We start from the raw sequence: 17674 nt of genomic DNA, 5'->3' as shown, positions 1-17674 counted from the left end.
CCTGCTCTGTCCAACGGGGGTCGGCTCAAAATAAAAGGAATGTAATTATTAGGATTCTGTTTCCCATGCAAAAGTGATTGTTAAATCTTTCTTCCAAATTAAAACTAGTTCAATTGAAACATTTATTTTATGGAAAATAATGTTTCTGGACGTTGCTGTTCGATTTGAGAAGGGCGCTCCTCCGGATGCGGTGATGGGTTTGTGCCTGGTTCAACACGGGCCAGCGTAAAATAACCCCCATTGGCCTAGCTAGTAGCTAACTAGCCTCGGGACTCAACTCACCCAAATATTAAGAACTTGAAAACATCAGCCCTGGATGTCAGGTATGCCCTGTTTTTGGTGAACTGCTTTCCCCAATATTCAAGTAACTGATTGTTTATAGTTCTGTCTCAAGCGGTGATCAAACACAGGTCGTCGCGACAAACTTGCCCTGGTTTGGCTAGCTAGTCAGCTAACATGTATTCCTTGATCAGGACTATCTGTTCCATTATACATAACGAGTCATTGGACGAAGGCGTCTTCTGTGCGGGGGAGTATCTTTAACGACACTCGGTCTGAACATGAAAACGATTCGCTTGCGGTACGATTTTTGAAGCATAATAACCTTATCTTTTAACATCAAATATTAATATTTTTCAAACAAAAGGTTAAATTGTTACACAACTTCATAGCGTTTGGGTTCCCACACGGCCATATTTCCATGTTAGTGTTTGTTTACGCACACAGCTAACGTTATCTGCGAATCCGAACACCTGTGTAAACGGAAGACAAACGCCACAAACATGTCACTGAAAAATACTGTTCGCTGCAACTGTTAACCCGGTACAGTAAGTGCATTTTGCATTTGTGAAATTGTTTTAATGTGATATGAAAGTAGAGGGTTTTGTGTTTCTAGAAACGTACCCCAGTTGAGAATCGATTCATGTTTAGATGGAGTATTTGGCTGTTTTGGCTTCCAGAGCCAATTCGCCTTAACAACATATAAGGTCCTTGGACTAAGGAGTAACGAACGTTAGGCTAGGTCACTTTTTTTTATACTGGGGGTTACAGTTTCACGTAACTTTCGAGTCCCAACAGTTCTCAAAATGCGTAGTAATTATCCCCTTGTCTTTTAATTTTGTCACATGTACACTAACCCATCGCAGCAGGCGTAAAATAAACGTACATGTACAGATTCATTGGGACACAATTACAATGCCTATGTAGCTAGCTACATACCTAGCATCTCCTGTAGAACATGGTTAGCTGACAGGCTGTGTTTAGCATCGACGGTGGAGCATGCAATCGGACACTTTATAGTTTGAGTTAGCAGACTTGATAGAAGTGAAGTGCTGGCTGTCAGACTCGTCACTAACAGACATAATGTTTGGAAGCTAACGTGACAGGGGCAAAGGCAGGGTAATGTTACTCTGCTGAACAGGGATATTTCAGGATTAACAGCCGTTTAAATCAGGGGGATTTGATGTGTGTGCTGCATAGAGATGATTAGTCGTGTGCTAACAGTAGGTCACACGACCTCCAACATTCAGCCTGTTTTCACAGATACAGACACGGTCCGTGTAGAGAAGGCTTAGGGTTGTTTTTAGTGCTAATAAGATATGTAGTGTTTGCTTTAAATATATTATCTACAGAATATTTTGTATGTCAGGTGTTGTTGATTGTACCGGTATGTACTTTTGAGCGCCTCTGCCATAGATGGGGGTGTGTAGAATAGCTAGCTAGGTTGTTGAAGGTTGTAGTAGAGGTGTGTTCTAATGCTCAGGTTCCACCATTGCCTTTCCCGCAGGTGTTACATGAGATCTGTGTGGATGAGTGCTGTTGTATATTTATGAATACGTGAGAGAGAGAGAGAGAGAGAGAGAGCGTGAGAAACGCTTTTAGATACCCGTTTTGACCTCGTTAGTCACTACTGGGAAATGGAAGATGGAGTACAGTTGACATAATTGTCAGGTTTCAACACACGACCTGCCACTCCCTAGACGTACACACACTTCTGTGGCGTTCAACAACTAGCTATGCAAAGAACACGTTATTGTCACACCTTGCAACAATATGTTGTTCGTGGCTGCATTCGTGTTTGTGGTTTTGTGTGTGTAATTACTAATGGTTGACGCTTGTGGTGTTGGTTAATGCTATTGATGTAATCTAGTAGTTGTGTAACATGCCCTCTGATTCCATGTGTTTCAGGAGGTGCTGTCATAGACAACAACCGTGTGCTAGAACACTGGACTGAGACGACCTGCAGTTGTCTGAGTGGCTTCCTCTTTCTGCGTGGCATCATGGGAAAGGAGGCGTGTCTACGGTGGTTTCAGAGATGGGATGGGTTTTACCTGCACTGTTACAAAGACTAAAACAAACAGCTAAAAAAAACAGCTAATTGACCAAGTTGATCAGACAAGACTGATCTCACCTGTGGATATGAATGCTCTCTTAGACGGACAGAGCACTGAATAGTGTATACAACATTTGAGAGCTTTTGTATACAGGCTTTTTTTAAAGCTGCATGCGGGCTTGGATTTTTACTGGGCAGCTTTACATTTAAAAAAAAAGTTTTGTCCCAACGGCTGCCTCCCCAGAATATAGACCCTGGAACTATCCCCTTTTGCAAGCATTCTGTCACACTTTTCTGTCTCACCCAATCACATTGTCTCACACACACACACTCAGTGCCTAGATACACCTTGTACAAGACCAGAGTTCAGTGGATGGTCACTGCTCTGCTAGACACCCCTGTTCTGTTGTTTTACAGGCCGTCCTGCTACAACCTCCTAATTTCTGCCCCTTACAAGAGAGTTTGTAAATAGTAGTGATAGATGTAGGTTTTGATCCCTGTGGAGGGTTAGGGTTGGTTTGTTGTCTCACCAGGTCAGGAAGTATTTGTAGCAGTTAATTGTGTGTGCCCTTGTGGGTCTTTGTTGCAGTAGACAGGAAAGATTTGGTTGATTTATGTATATTGTTGCACCAAATAAGGTTACATGAAAGCCACACAGAAATATTTTTTTTAAAGTTGCAATTATTTTTGTATGATATTGTATAGTTTTGTTTTCAAAATATATAAAATGTATAGCTAGCTGTAGATATACCTGCAAAGATCTACACATATGCAAACAAAGGTGTAGACTTTACTATAAAATAAGTATTTAAGTATAAGTGTTTTTTTCTGGCCAAAGTGCAAATATCTGGCTACCTTAAGATGTTTCTCCCAAATGGCTGCTTTCTTTAATAATACTATTTCTGCTACCTAAGACCCTTCCCATCTACCATCATGCCCCCTTATCCCATACGGACACTGAGGTCTTCCCTCTGACCTTTCCAACATCCTTCTCTTTAGATATACCTCTTCTACCTCGCTCCCTCCTCCTCTCTCCCTCCCTCTGATGCCGGGGTTCAGTAGTGGGGGACTAGGTGGGGAGGTGGGTGGCCCCGCCGCCTCTCCTCCCTGCCCGTTCCGACCCAGTCGCTTCGTTCCCGTCTCCGCGGCAACCACTTTCCTGGTCGGCTCCACCACGCTCTTCTTCTGCTTCACGTAAGTGACACTCACACACACACCGAATTCCATATAAAAATTCTGTCTCTCACCTCATCCCTCTCCCTCCAGGTGTCCGTGGTTGTCAGAGCATGTCTCCTCCGTCATTCCCATCTATAACGCTGTGGTCTTCCTCTTCACCCTCGCCAACTTCTGCATGGCCACCTTTATGGACCCAGGGGTCTTTCCCAGAGGTAAGCAGAGTGTGTGTTAGATGCCTGTCTTAATAAGGTGTAAAGAAAGTGTTTCAGTGTGTGTGTGTGTGTTCACAGCGGAAGAGGATGAGGATAAAGAGGATGATTTCCGCGCTCCGCTCTATAAAACGGTGGAAGTTAAGGGCATTCAGGTCCGGATGAAGTGGTGCTCCAGCTGCCGTTTCTACAGACCGCCCCGCTGCTCACACTGCTCTGTGTGTGACAACTGTGTGGAGGTAAACACACACACACACTACTCCAGACTGCCACCGTACTAACATTACACGCAGTATGACAGGTGACAACTGTGTGGAGGTAAACACACACACACACTACTCCAGACTGCCACCGTACTAACATTACACGCGGTTTGACAGGTGACAACTGTGTGGAGGTAAACACACACACACACTACTCCAGACTGCCACCGTACTAACATTACACGCGGTATGACAGGTGACAACTGTGTCGTAACAAGTTGTCAGAGGCAGCCGTAGAAATATCAGCAAAACATCAGTTATTTGATTGGTATTTTGTGTTGTCTTATTTCTTGACCGTTTTGTGACCGTTTGACGTGTGTGTGTGTGTGTGACCTGGCAGGACTTTGACCACCACTGCCCGTGGGTGAACAACTGTATCGGGCGCAGGAACTACCGTCACTTCTTCCTGTTCCTGTTGTCCCTGACGATCCACATCATGGGAGTGTTTGGCTTCGGCCTGCTGTACATCCTCCAGCACCAGCACCAGCTGGACAGTGTTCACTCCTCTGTCACGTATCCTAATAGGCCGTGTCTAGACCTGACGGTTCATGTAGCTTTAGTGTTCTGATCATGGAGTTCTGATCTCGTCATGCATCTACACCTACATTTTAAATGTGTCCACAGTGTGTCCGGATTCCCTTTTCCCGCACTATATTCAAATGCCGGTATCCATTCTACAAACGGTGGAATAGGCTAAATATGATACAGCAACCGATGGCAGTAGCTAACTACTGTAGCTAACTATCAAATCAAAATCAAATTTTATTTGTCACATACACATGGTTAGCAGATGTTAATGTGAGTGTAGCGAAATGCTTGTGCTTCTAGTTCCGACAATGCAGTAATAACCAACAAGTAATCTAACTAACAATTCCAAAACTACTGTCTTATACACAGTGTAAGGGGATAAAGAATATGTACATAAGGATATATGAATGAGTGATGGTACAGAGCAGCATAGGCAAGATACAGTAGATGGTATCGAGTACAGTATATACATATGAGATGAGTATGTAAACAAAGTGGCATAGTTAAAGTGGCTAGTGATACATGTATTACATAAGGATGCAGTCGATGATATAGGGTACAGTATATACGTATGCATATGAGATGAATAATGTAGGGTAAGTAACATTATATAAGGTAGCATTGTTTAAGGTGGCTAGTGATATATTTACATAATTTCCCATCAATTCCCATTATTAAAGTGGCTGGAGTTGAGTCAGTGTCAGTGTGTTGGCAGCAGCCACTCAATGTTAGTGGTGGCTGTTTAACAGTCTGATGGCCTTGAGATAGAAGCTGTTTTTCAGTCTCTCGGTACCAGCTTTGATGCACCTGTACTGACCTCGCCTTCTGGATGATAGCGGGGTGAACAGGCAGTGGCTCGGGTGGTTGATGTCCTTGATGATCTTTATGGCCTTCCTGTAACATCGGGTGGTGTAGGTGTCCTGGAGGGCAGGTAGTTTGCCCCGGTGATGCGTTGTGCAGACCTCACTACCCTCTGGAGAGCCTTACGGTTGAGGGTGGAGCAGTTGCCGTACCAGGCGGTGATACAGCCCGCCAGGATGCTCTCGATTGTGCATCTGTAGAAGTTTGTGAGTGCTTTTGGTGACAAGCCAAATTTCTTCAGCCTCCTGAGGTTGAAGAGGCGCTGCTGCGCCTTCTTCACGATGCTGTCTGTGTGAGTGGACCAGTTCAGTTTGTCTGTGATGTGTATGCCGAGGAACTTAAAACTTGCTACCCTCTCCACTACTGTTCCATCGATGTGGATAGGGAGGTGTTCCCTCTGCTGTTTCCTGAAGTCCACAATCATCTCCTTAGTTTTGTTGACGTTGAGTGTGAGGTTATTTTCCTGACACCACACTCCGAGGGCCCTCACCTCCTCCCTGTAGGCCGTCTCGTCGTTGTTGGTAATCAAACCTACCACTGTTGTGTCGTCCGCAAACTTGATGATTGAGTTGGAGCGTGCGTGGCCACGCAGTCGTGGGTGAACAGGGAGTACAGGAGAGGGCTCAGAAACGCACCCTTGTGGGGCCCCAGTGTTGAGGATCAGCGGGGAGGAGATGTTGTTGCCTACCCTCACCACCTGGGGGGCCCGTCAGGAAGTCCAGTACCCAGTTGCACAGGGGCGGGGTCGAGACCCAGGGTCTCGAGCTTGATGACGAGCTTGGAGGGTACTATGGTGTTGAATGCCGAGCTGTAGTCGATGAACAGCATTCTCACATAGGTATTCCTCTTGTCCAGATGGGTTGGGGCAGTGTGCAGTGTGGTTGAGATTGCATCGTCTGTGGACCTATTTGGGCGGTAAGTAAATTGGAATGGGTCTAGGGTGTCAGGTAGGGTGGCGGTGATATGGTCCTTGACTAGTCTCTCAAAGCACTTCATGATGACGGAAGTGAGTGCTACGGGGCGGTAGTTGTTTAGCTCAGTTACCTTAGCTTTCTTGGGAACAGGAACAATGGTGGCCCTCTTGAAGCATGTGGGAACAGCAGACTGGTATAGGGATTGATTGAATATGTCCGTAAACACACCGGCCAGCTGGTCTGCGCATGCTCTGAGGGAGCGGCTGGGGATGCCGTCTGGGCCTGCAGCCTTGCGAGGGTTAACACGTTTAAATGTCTTACTCACCTCGGCTGCAGTGAAGGAGAGACCGCATGTTTTCGTTGCAGGCCGTGTCAGTGGCACTGTATTGTCCTCAAAGCGGGCAAAAAAGTTATTTAGTCTGCCTGGGAGCAAGACATCCTGGTCCGTGACTGGGCTGGATTTCTTCTTGTAGTTCGTGATTGATTGTAGACCCTGCCACATGCCTCTTGTGTCTGAGCCGTTGAATTGAGATTCTACTTTGTCTCTGTACTGACGCTTAGCTTGTTTGATAGCCTTGCGGAGGGAATAGCTGCACTGTTTGTATTCGGTCATGTTACCAGACACTTTGCCCTGATTAAAAGCAGTGGTTCGCGCTTTCAGTTTCACGCGAATGCTGCCATCAATCCACGGTTTCTGGTTAGGGAATGTTTTAATCGTTGCTATGGGAACGACATCTTCAACGCACGTTCTAATGAACTCGCACACCGAATCAGCGTATTCGTCAATATTGTTATCTGACGCAATACGAAACATATCCCAGTCCACGTGATGGAAGCAGTCTTGGAGTGTGGAGTCAGCTTGGTCGGACCAGCGTTGGACAGACCTCAGCGTGGGAGCCTCTTGTTTTAGTTTCTGTCTAGCCGGCTAACCTCTGTTAGCTAGCAAGCAACGCTAAAGGGATTGAAAATAGGTCAGCATAACTTTAGCCAAACAAAAATATATATATTTTTTTAGTTAGCGAGCTGGTTAGCGTTTAGGAGTCCAGCAAACACGTTCCTCACACGCTAGGAACGTATTTCCCCCAACGTTATAATGAAAAGGTGCCTCGTTCCCAAAACACCATTTTTGTGGAGACTTGTGGGAGGAGCGCTGATGACGTCGCCCACTCTATATGCTTTCGGTAGCCTGATTGTGTCCAGACTGAGGAGAAATCTACACACAATGCATCCCTGACCAGCTCCTGAAGTAGTCAGACAGATCTGAACACAATCAGACCACAAAGCCACTTTTGTGCGTCTAAACCCGTCTTTTCAATGCGATCTCCCTATTCTGATAGCAGAAGTCACATGTAAGTATCAAGTGTAGACACGACCATAGACACACACACAGTCTTGTTGTTGCACTGATTTAGGTTGTGTCCTTGACTGTGTGTTCCCAGTATGGCTACGATGTGTACCGCTGGTCTCTTCTTCATCCCAGTAGCAGGTCTTACTGGTTTCCACATGGTACTGGTAGCTCGGGGTAGGACCACTAACGAGCAGGTACGTCTGTCTATCTGGGTGTGCTCCTCTGAGAGGGCCGACATGATCCAGATTATCTAAAAATGGATTCTCTCTCTGTGTCTCTCGTCTCTCTCGCTCTCTCAGGTTACAGGGAAGTTTAGGGGTGGAGTTAACCCTTTCACCAATGGCTGTCTTAGGAACGTCTCGCACGTGCTCTGTAGCTCTCAGGCTCCCAGGTTAGTGACCATCTCTCCTTCATTCCTCCTGTTTTCCTCTGCTGTTGCAGCTTCTGGTTGAACAAGACCCTCGGGGGGGGACAACTCAGTGTAGCTTAAGAGTTATGGTTGTTAACTAAGTAAAATATCTAACAATATATATGTGTGTGTGTAATGGAGTATGAAGTTTGTGTTTCAGTGGTAAGTTTAGGGTCATTCATGTGTTTTCCCATCTGTCAGGTACGTGGGGCGGTGGCGGGGGAAGCAGACAGTGGAGGTGCAGCCTCCCTTTCTCCGTCCTCCTCTCTCCGAGGCGCAGCTAGAGGCCAAAGTCCTGGACAATGGCATCCAGAACGACCACCACAGCAGCCGGGTACACACACACACACACACACACACACACAGATCTAACATACAGGGGTTTTCACAGATGCAGCGCTCGCTCTCATTTGTGTCATATGAACAGTCTTGTCCCTTTCCTGTCCCTGTCAGTCTAAGAGCAGTTTGGAGCAGATGGAGAGCCAGTCAGCAGATGCAGAGCCTCCACCTCCTCCCAAACCGGAGGTCCGCTACCCTGGCCTGCCCCGCGCAGACACAGAGGGTGAGCAGTGAACCCACGCGCACACACACACACTCGCTCAAGTATCCCACACGGACGTGCTGTCTAGTTTGTAACACTGTTTTTTATATATAGACGTCTTCTTCTTTTTTTCTCAGAAAGCAGCTTGCTGTCTGAAGGTCTGTCCACTCCCTCTATGTACAAGTACCGGCCGGCCTATAGCAGCCCACAGAGGAACCACACAGCTCTGACACACCCAAACAAGGTACGCGTACACACACGTTATACAAAAGGTCAAATCCGTTGATGGATCAGCTGTAGAAGGGTTAAGCCGAGGGCATCTAGGTGGGACGAGCAGAGGTTTCTGACAGCCCCCTCTCGGGTCCTGTCCCTTCTTTCCTTTGTGCTTAACTCCACCCCCCTCTCTTTTACTTTGAATTGATCGCTCAGTGGCCATCGGTTGATGAGTAAGTCTGTTAGTGTCATCTCTCTGTGTGTGTCGTGAATGTCTGTGAAAAGGTCTGTGCTCGTGACTCCATCTACTTCCAATGCCTGTATCTTCTGAGGTGTTTGTTCTTGTGGTGCTGATGTTAGTGGTCTTGATCGTGTGATTCCCCAGAAGTCCTCCGTCTTGCTGGCTCTCTGTAGAAGTGTCTGTTGTCTTCTGTTGAGGAATGTCTCCTCAAAGTAATCCCTTTTGTAACATATGTTTCCACCCTCCCTCCCTCTCTTCATTCTACCTTCACTACCTCTTACTGCTCTCCTTGCCTCTCTCTGTCTCTCTATCTCTTGCTCTCCAGATGATTCGTGGGGACAGTCTGGACTCCCCCTCCATTCTCCAGTCGAGTCGCCAGGCCAGCTATCGGTCTGAGCCCAGCAGCCTGGATGGGGGGTCGGTAATTGGTTTGGCGGCACGTGGAGGGGAGAGGGGCGAAGGCCCTGGGGGGTCCAGTGGGACGGGTGGGGAGGTTGCGGGGGGTATCTCCGGGTACTCCCTAGGGGGGCGGTCGTACACTTCTTACCCCTCCTCTCTGGTCCTGTCCACCGGTGGTTCTCACTCCTCCAGCATGCGCTCTGCCCACACACACCATAATACTCTGGGCACGCTCCAATCAGAGGGCACCACCGACACTAGCTACAAGAGCCTGGCCAATCAGACACCTCAGAACGGCAGCCTGTCCTACGACAGCCTGCTGACACCGTCCGAGAGCCCTGAGTTTGAGTCGGCCGCTCACGAGTTGTCTCCACAGAAGCCCCACGCCCCTGCAGCGTTTCCCCCGGCGATGACCTCCTCGCCGCCCCCCGGGGTCAGGGATGTGCCCTTGCAGGGGTACACCTCACCCTTCCTCTCAGCACAGATGGCCCAGCAGAGAGAGAGGGCCAGCTGCTCCAGGGCTCTGCCTCTTTCTCCTCCCCCAACAGGGCATACCTCCGCGCCTTCAGCCCTCCCCCGCCGAATCCGCCACACGCTGCCCACCCTGAGACACAGCACCACCTCCTCCACCAGGACTCCAGACACCCACACCTCCGTGCCACCTCCTCCATTCGCCCCCTTCCTCCCGTCTCTGAACAGCCCTCCCCCTCCTCCCCGCATGCCTGTTCCCCGGACCCCCCTGTGTCTCCCCCGCCCAGAGGCCCCTCCTAAGGAAGTCCCCCTCCTACACCGGGGAGGCAGGGCTCCAGCACAAGGCTCGGCCAATGGGAGGAGGCAGTTTGTCGGGAGAGGGCGGAGTCAGAGTGACCCAGGCTCCACAGTGAGTAGAGATCTGAGCCACGAGCCTGCTACTCTTCATCCTCTTCCTCCCTGATTGATCTATATGAGCCCTCTTCCTCCCTGATCTGTGTGAGTCTTCCTTTTCCTCCTCTTGATGTCAGTGTGTTTCTGCTGGATTGTGTGTGTGTTTGTCTATGAGGAGTCTGTCTTTTTAAAGTTGATCACAACATTTACATTACATTTACATTTAAGTCATTTAGCAGACGCTCTTATCCAGAGCCACTTACAAATTGGTGCTTTCACCTTATGACATCCAGTGGAACAGCCACTTTACAATAGTGCATCTAAGTCTTACCATGCTCGGGTATAACTGTGTAGTAGGATAGATGTTTGTATCTGTAGTCTGTCTACTTGATATAGAGGTATGTGTTTAGGTGTGTGAAACAGGAGTGATTGTGTTTGTTAGCATGAGCAGTTATAGTATGCTACTGTTTTCTCACTGTCTATTTCTGGGCTCTTTTTCCTCCTTTTCAATGATCTTTCTACTCTTGTAACCTTATCATAAGGCCTGTTCTATTAGTCTATTTTTGAATCGGACCTACTCACCTCTTCTTCTCACTCCTCCCTCTGTCACCCCTATCTACATCCTTAACCCCCTCCCCTTTTCCTAACGCCTATACAATCAGATCCACCTCTCGCCCAGGCTTGGCCAATCACAGCACATCCAGACCAGTGGGCGGGGTGAAGAAGGTGACTGGCGTTGGAGGGACCACCTATGAGATATCGGTTTGAGTGACAGACATCCGCCGAAGATAGAGGAGGAGAGGAGACTTGGAGATGGTTATTCAATCACATGCACACACACAATGAAAGGACTATCCTCTGCTCTTGGTCAATATGGAGTGGATAGTGGAACAGAGGTGTTTGGCTCACTGGTACTTCAATGACCTTATTATCTTTATAATGCCACTGGTCATCTTTTCACTGCCGATCTTTCTTTCGTATTGGATCGAATGGCGACTGAAGTGAAACTCTGAATGTTGACCAGTAATGGAATGGGACAACCTCTCCGCAGTCTGTGAGCCATAGACTGTATAACATGAACGTTGTTATGACAGCTGGGTACTAAACTCTTTAACGCATATATACAAAGATGATTTATTTCGGTACGTTAGGACATGGAGAATTTATACGATAAAATATCATCCTGGAAAGGAGGGCATTTGAACCAATCAGTATGGAGCCTGAGAGGGAGCATATGGACTGTTGACCAATTGTGGCGCTCAGTGGTTCGAGACTTCCTGTCCCATTCAAATGGATGGACCAATCACAATGGATCACCCATGTAATTAGTCTGCAGCGAATATTCAGACTGCAGAGATGATGCCTCAACCTCTGCAAACACAGTTTAATTTGAGTTTTATAAAGATATTTTTTTTTATATATTGTTTTTTATATAAATGCCTAAAGAATCTTTAAGAATTATTGGGTTAATTGTTCAGATGCTGGAGATAGCATTTTGGGGTTTGTGAATGACTATGAATGTGAGTTAGACTAATCGCTTGTTTTGATTGATGGCTGTATCAGCCAGTCATGGAGCTCGCTGCAATTCTCATCCAAAGAGATTGGTGATCGTATATATGACGGCCAGCTGAAGAGGCCCGTCACTGAGGATATTGAAAGCCACAAAGAAAATGTTTATTCCGAATCATAAATACAGTACACGCCTCTTTGTGGAATGTACACTAGAAATGTTAATTATTGATACATTATGCAAATTCTCTCCGTAGCTTATAAATGATTTGCCTGTCGTTTTGGTGTTCAAAATGTGTTCTGTCAATCAGTGCTAGAAAAACATTAAGGATGGTCAGCCGAACATGTTAAAAGTGTGAGGGGTCATGTTTATTTTATCGGACAGGAAAACCTTTGAGTTCTGAACACAATTTCAAACCAATCTCTATATCCAGGAGTTAGAGGAAGTTGCCCCTACACATTGAGGCCTTTTGCCCCTAATTGTTAGGGCACTAAGGGAGTGTAAACTGGTTCTAAATCTATTCCCAGAAGTGTAACTTCTACCCAGAGACCACATCCCTATCATAGTGCCTTGTCCTTAGATTCTAATATAATTGGAAGATTCCAACAAATCAAATTCAGGGGGGTGATATAAATATAGGTATTATTTTTTTCTTTGTTTGTATATGTATGATGTGTCTAGGAGGCTACAGATGCCGGGGTTGGTTTGAAATTGAGGACTGTTTTGATCGTTTTTTGCCTTGAGACCGTTCGTAGTAAAACAAAGCGTTTAAAAAATATTTTAAAGTATTTCTTACAACTATTGTATTTCATATTTTAATTGGTTTTGTTGACATTCTGGCCTCTTGATTTCCTTATCTGCTTTCTGTTGTTTAAAAAATATATATTTATGGTACAGTGAACATTTTGCCCATGAATAGGTTTAGGAAGGCACAGTCAGAAACAGAAAGATGTGTTTGTGTGTCAGGAGTGTGCGTGATTGAGAGGAGGAGGAGGAGGTGGTATGTTTAATCCAAGCCCATTACAGAGTTGGAATGTCAAAGCTAGCTGAATGTAGCACGTTTTATGTTCAGGGAATTCTGAAGCACACAAACTATCAACCAATCACACAGCAGTGTGGCCACAGTCAGTGTTTGTATGCACCCCCTCCCCATGTGTACAGTAGGTGTGCATGTGATTCTGTGTGTTGTTGAATGCACTCCCGGTGTGTATGTGTGAGAATATCCTTGTCAAATGCACACCTGGTTTATATGAGTACAAGCAGTCAGACATACAGGATTAGAGAGAGTCTTACTTTCTCCTGGTGGGGAAGGGGGCTTTGAACAACAGAATATACGTGAGTAAATAAGAATGCTGCTATTGTTGTGGGTTGTGCTGAATGGAGAGTGTCAAATATTTCTGATGAACATGGAGAAGACATTTCCAAAATGGCCTTAAGAGTTTAAGGTGTCTTCTCAGAATAAAAGGTCAACCTGACGGAAAAGCGTGTCTGTCTTCAATCCAAGATCAGCCAAGAGCGTACGGGGGTCTCAGAGCATTGAACAGTTTAGCCTACAAACTGTCAGTTTAACTAATATGAATGAGTGAGATGGTAGTGTAAGGCATTTTCATTTAAAGGCCCAGTGCAATCCAACTTGATTTTCCTGTGTTTTATATATATTTCTACACTGAGGTTGGAATAATATTGTGAAAATAATGTTAATGCCCTTTTAGTGTAGGAGCTGTTTGAAAAGAATTACTGTAATTTCAGCCTGTTTTGATGGGAGGGAGTTTTGGCCTTCCATGGTGACATCACCATGTGGTAAATTAGTTCCAAACCTCTACCAAATCAAAATCAAATCAAATGTATTTATATAGCCCTTCGTACATCAGCTGATATCTCAAAGTGCTGTACAGAAACCCAGCCTAAAACCCCAAACAGCAAGCAATGCAGGTGTAGAAGCACGGTGGCTAGGAAAAACTCCCTAGAAAGGCCTAAACCTAAGAAGAAACCTAGAGAGGAACCAGGCTATGTGGGGTGGGGTACCAATAACTAGTTTTCCCTTCCCCACTCAAACCACTCCAGGAAAGTCTTAGAAATTTCTCAAGCAAGAATTTTGCTATTTGTTTATTTTTTTTAAACCATTTTATTTTAAATTGATCACAATTTAGGTACTTCATTGTTACGCAGAATAATCTTAATCTATTGAACTGCTGCATTGGACCTTAAGGCAACAATAATTAGGACGGTTAGATGTTTCCGTTTTGGATGGCTCATTCTGCCCAAAGTCTTGAATTAACTTATACTAGTAGTCTGATAATACAACAGCGATATAACAGACAAGGGCAGATTATATGACTAGCAGTGAACTGTGTGCACGACTGGTAGAGGAATCTAGTCCCTGTTCTCCCTTAGTCGCTACTGGTCTTTCTTGCTCTCTGCTGGGGTGTCCAGTTCAGGTTGAGGCTCTTTGCTGCCTTCTGGTGGTAAGGGGCTGTTCTCGCCACGACCCTTTATCTTCTTTGATGCCTCGAAGAGTTCGTTCAGGTTGAACTCGCGGATGATGTTCTCCTAGAACAGAATGAGACAAACGGGTGTGTGAGTGGGGACCCAAAGCCATTCACACACTTCAAAAAGTAAGGTGCGCATACACACACAGATTAGTGATCCCCACACAACACACCTCGCTGAAAGTCCAGGACACTGCTCGACACTTATTGTCCACCATTGGACGTCTCATGACCTCCCGCCCTGACTGGAAAAGCACCAATGTGGGGAGCTGCTTGGCCAGAGGGGAGGTGCTAACCTTGTACCTGCAGAGAAGGGCAGAAATAGGAGGCCCCTTCTCATCTAACTTCTAGACAGACTGCATGTCAATATAAATGACATTTTTGTTTGCATTCTGGTGAAAATGTAGTTTGTAAGAGACACTACCAACATCAGAGAGGGAAAGCCTTACCTCTGAGCCACCTCTCCGTACCGGCCAGCGTCTATCTTCCCAAACCGCAGTCCTGCACAGTTATACCTGCATAACGGAGGAAGAGAACAAGCGACAGCCATGTTTAGTTAACACCACAACATTAGATGTGTTTCACTGGAGGAAGAGTAGAGGAGGGGTGAAGTCACGCTGATAGAGGAGAGATGGAGCGAAAAGAGGAAACGGGAAGAATACTAACTTGAGGGAAAGGTCGGCAAAGACGGGGGCGAAGGACTGGCACTCGGGAGACCAGTTAGCATAGAACTCAACGATCCACGTCACGCGAGTATCATGATTCAGCTCCTCCTGTCCAATGGGATTAGACCAGATCAGATTACCTGAGTAGATCACAATCACTGTATCAGTAGTCTGGTTTCCAGCCAGGTGTCTCCCTACTAATAGTATTGTCACTAGGCTGGCAAGCACGGATACTAGAGCAGTAGAACATGGATTAGCAACACTTAGCCTGTTGTAAATCAGCTCAATCTAATGCTCACAGTCAGTAATATGGTAACAAGAGTCTCAGTTAACTAGACTCAACAGCCTACAGTATGGCATCGAGTCTTCACCCTCATGGCTGTCACGTCTCAAGTCTTGGATCACCCCACTTACATCTATGGTCTTTTCACTGAAGTACTTGATGTACTCTGGGCCCATGTAGAGTGGCGGTTTACAGGTCATGACGAATGCTTGGACAGGAAAGGAAACAGAAACATTCTTGACATTGTAGAATATATAGTTGGTACTAACCCTAACACATGCTGTCAAATTCACTCACAGAGCACAGACAGACTGGTTGGTTTTGACCAGTAAAGTCGAAGTGCAAATCCATCCCTGAAGCAAGCATTGTCTTGTCTTAACAAGGAGCGCACCAACTTCCTCTGGTCACTAGTTATAATGCATATTAACTGACTGAGCAGTGACATGAAGGGCAGTGTGACAAGCAGCTCACCAATACACAGAGCGAAGTAGAAGATGCCCAGTCTGATGTCCAGCCTGAAGAAGAGGATGACGTTGGCCACCTTACTGAACATAAACAGGTTCCCTGCATGCTGCTCTAATGTGACTGGAGAACAGGAGAAAGGTTAGGGTTCATGACAGAGAGAGGGGGGAGACTGGGGGAAGGAGTAGTGAGAGAGGGGCAAGAGAGACTGGGGGGATGAATAGAGTGATGGGGAGGGAGAAACTGGGGGGATGAGTAGAGAGAACAATAATAAGACTCAAGGATAGGGAAGGGGGGTAAGGAGGAGTTAACAAAATAAACAGTGCCCCCCCTCACAACTGTATTCTCATGTTTACAAAACAAACACATTGTCAAGAGCCAATGAACAAGCAGATGAACCTTGGGAGTGCTGTAATCTCAGGAGATGGTTTACAAGATGTGAGGGACTGGGTTTGTTGGGAAAGTTGAAATAACAGTGTATGTGTTTGTTCTGATGTTTACTGTTTATACTGTAAACCTATGAGAGATGTTCAGTGACAACAGTGGGCTCACCCCGGCTACATGGCCAGACCTGTGTGTGTGTGTGTATTTGTGTTTTATTCTGCACCTACTGGCTCTTCTGTTCTTCATCATGACAATCGCACTGAGAAACATAAGAATCTCCACTTCTCTCTGTAAGACATAGGCCCCATAATATTACATGCAAGTATTGCAACATTTACGGTAACAATAAACCCCACAAGATTTAGCGCAAGAGCAACTCTACCCGATACTGACCCAGTCAAAGTCGCATGGGTTCCCGTCCTCCCGTTCTGTGTTGAGGTTTTCGCAAAGTCCCGGACACTTGCGAAGTATGAGGAATGCGGAGGACATCAATATAGACAAGATGTAATAAGGCTTGAATAGCCATTTGTATATTTGAGGTAAGTGGTAAAAGAAAGCAATAACTCCGGTGATCAACCCCATGTTCCCTCAGCATGAGAAGAGAAAGAAAGGGGGTTGAGCACAGTGACAGCAGTTCTTATTATACCTCAGTGGTGACAGCTGAAGCAGCAAGAGCTCAACCAAAGATTGCTCAACGTGAATGAGCGCGACATATGACACTTGACTGCGCATGCGGACACTGACAGAAAAGCAAAAACTTTTTTTGTACCTGTTGTCGTTCCGTAGACGGTGGTTTCTAGCGGGTACTCTAAAACATAAAGAACGTTTAAAAAAAATTGGAAGTTGGTGAAACAACACACAAAGTTGCTAAAAAAAAGTACACGAGATGCAACAGGAAATTATTCTCACCGGTCAGACGGACCCGAAACCCCAGAGGAACAGGCAACTGTTGTTCAGCAAAGTCACGGAGAAGAGCCGAGAGAAGTTTATATCCGATGCCAGGTACATATTGTATGAATAATACATTTGGCCATACATCACGCTGAGCTGAAAAAATGTTGCACCCTTGGGAAACTAGCGAACGTTATATCTGTCTGAATGTGTCGTCAGTTTTCACAGGTTTGGCCACACGTTCAATCCGTTCTATAAAAAGAACCCGCAGGTGACAGAGAACATCCATAAGCAGTTAAGAAAATATATACAGAGGACTTTCCAGGTTGGGCAACATCCCTTTGGTTTAAGTAGACTTTTGTTAGACTTTTGACGCGTGCGTGTGTGACACCTATACAGGATGACATCAACAAACTACGGTGCAAACTGGATCAGCTGAACAAGCTAGAAGAAGCTCCATTACATGAGTGAGCGAGAGTCTGTTAGCGAGTTCCATACGCTCTCTTCCTCCCTCTGCCCACCTGCGACCTTCGATGACCCTGAGTTCAGCCCTGTACTAAAGCATATTGGAAAGGGTGACACCTAGTTAGTTGTACAACTGAATGCCTTCAACTGAAATGTGTCTTCCTTGACTTGCTACATTTTTGTACTTAGTATACCAGTTCTGTTTTATTATGTGCTCTGTTTTTGTC

At 46.0% G+C, this 17674-nt stretch overlaps 2 protein-coding genes across 2 annotated transcripts; one reads left to right on the top strand and one right to left on the bottom strand.

The window, feature by feature from the left end:
• Positions 1-234: 234 nt before the first annotated feature.
• Positions 235-13283, top strand: LOC115129476 (palmitoyltransferase ZDHHC5-B-like). Its single transcript, XM_029659855.2, is given in 15 exon segments — positions 235-323; positions 2188-2302; positions 3332-3526; positions 3599-3720; positions 3799-3956; positions 4321-4493; positions 7723-7825; positions 7931-8022; positions 8242-8374; positions 8494-8602; positions 8719-8825; positions 9361-9930; positions 9933-10194; positions 10197-10314; positions 10961-13283. Coding segments are annotated over 15 exon segments (2370 nt in total). The 5' UTR covers positions 235-316; the 3' UTR covers positions 11067-13283.
• A 616-nt stretch (positions 13284-13899) lies between these two features.
• Positions 13900-16791, bottom strand: LOC115129474 (thioredoxin-related transmembrane protein 2-B-like). The gene is made up of 8 exons (XM_029659853.2): positions 16485-16791; positions 16319-16379; positions 15717-15830; positions 15377-15453; positions 14964-15070; positions 14747-14812; positions 14471-14600; positions 13900-14358 (listed from the first exon to the last, which is right to left on the bottom strand). The coding sequence occupies exons 1-8, from the start codon at positions 16671-16673 to the stop codon at positions 14206-14208; spliced, it is 897 nt and encodes a 298-aa protein (XP_029515713.2). The 5' UTR covers positions 16674-16791; the 3' UTR covers positions 13900-14205.
• Between the last annotated feature and the right edge of the window lie 883 nt (positions 16792-17674).

This window comes from Oncorhynchus nerka, linkage group LG5 (genome assembly GCF_034236695.1).
Source record: "Oncorhynchus nerka isolate Pitt River linkage group LG5, Oner_Uvic_2.0, whole genome shotgun sequence".
Taxonomy (NCBI): Eukaryota; Metazoa; Chordata; class Actinopteri; order Salmoniformes; family Salmonidae; genus Oncorhynchus; species Oncorhynchus nerka.
Note: the sequence above shows the minus strand (reverse complement) of the source record. Positions and strands in the feature narration are given on the sequence as shown.

Excerpts from the sequence above, each read along its gene's own strand:
- LOC115129474 (XM_029659853.2), bottom strand. The coding sequence starts at position 16,673 with ATGGGGTTGATCACCGGAGTTATTGCTTTCTTTTACCACTTACCTCAA. Across the intron at positions 15,831-16,318 it reads GATGAAGAACAGAAGAGCCA|TCACATTAGAGCAGCATGCA; the intron begins GTAGGTGCAGAA and ends CCTGTTCTCCAG. Across the intron at positions 14,359-14,470 it reads TGTCCTGGACTTTCAGCGAG|GAGAACATCATCCGCGAGTT; the intron begins GTGTGTTGTGTG and ends ATTCTGTTCTAG.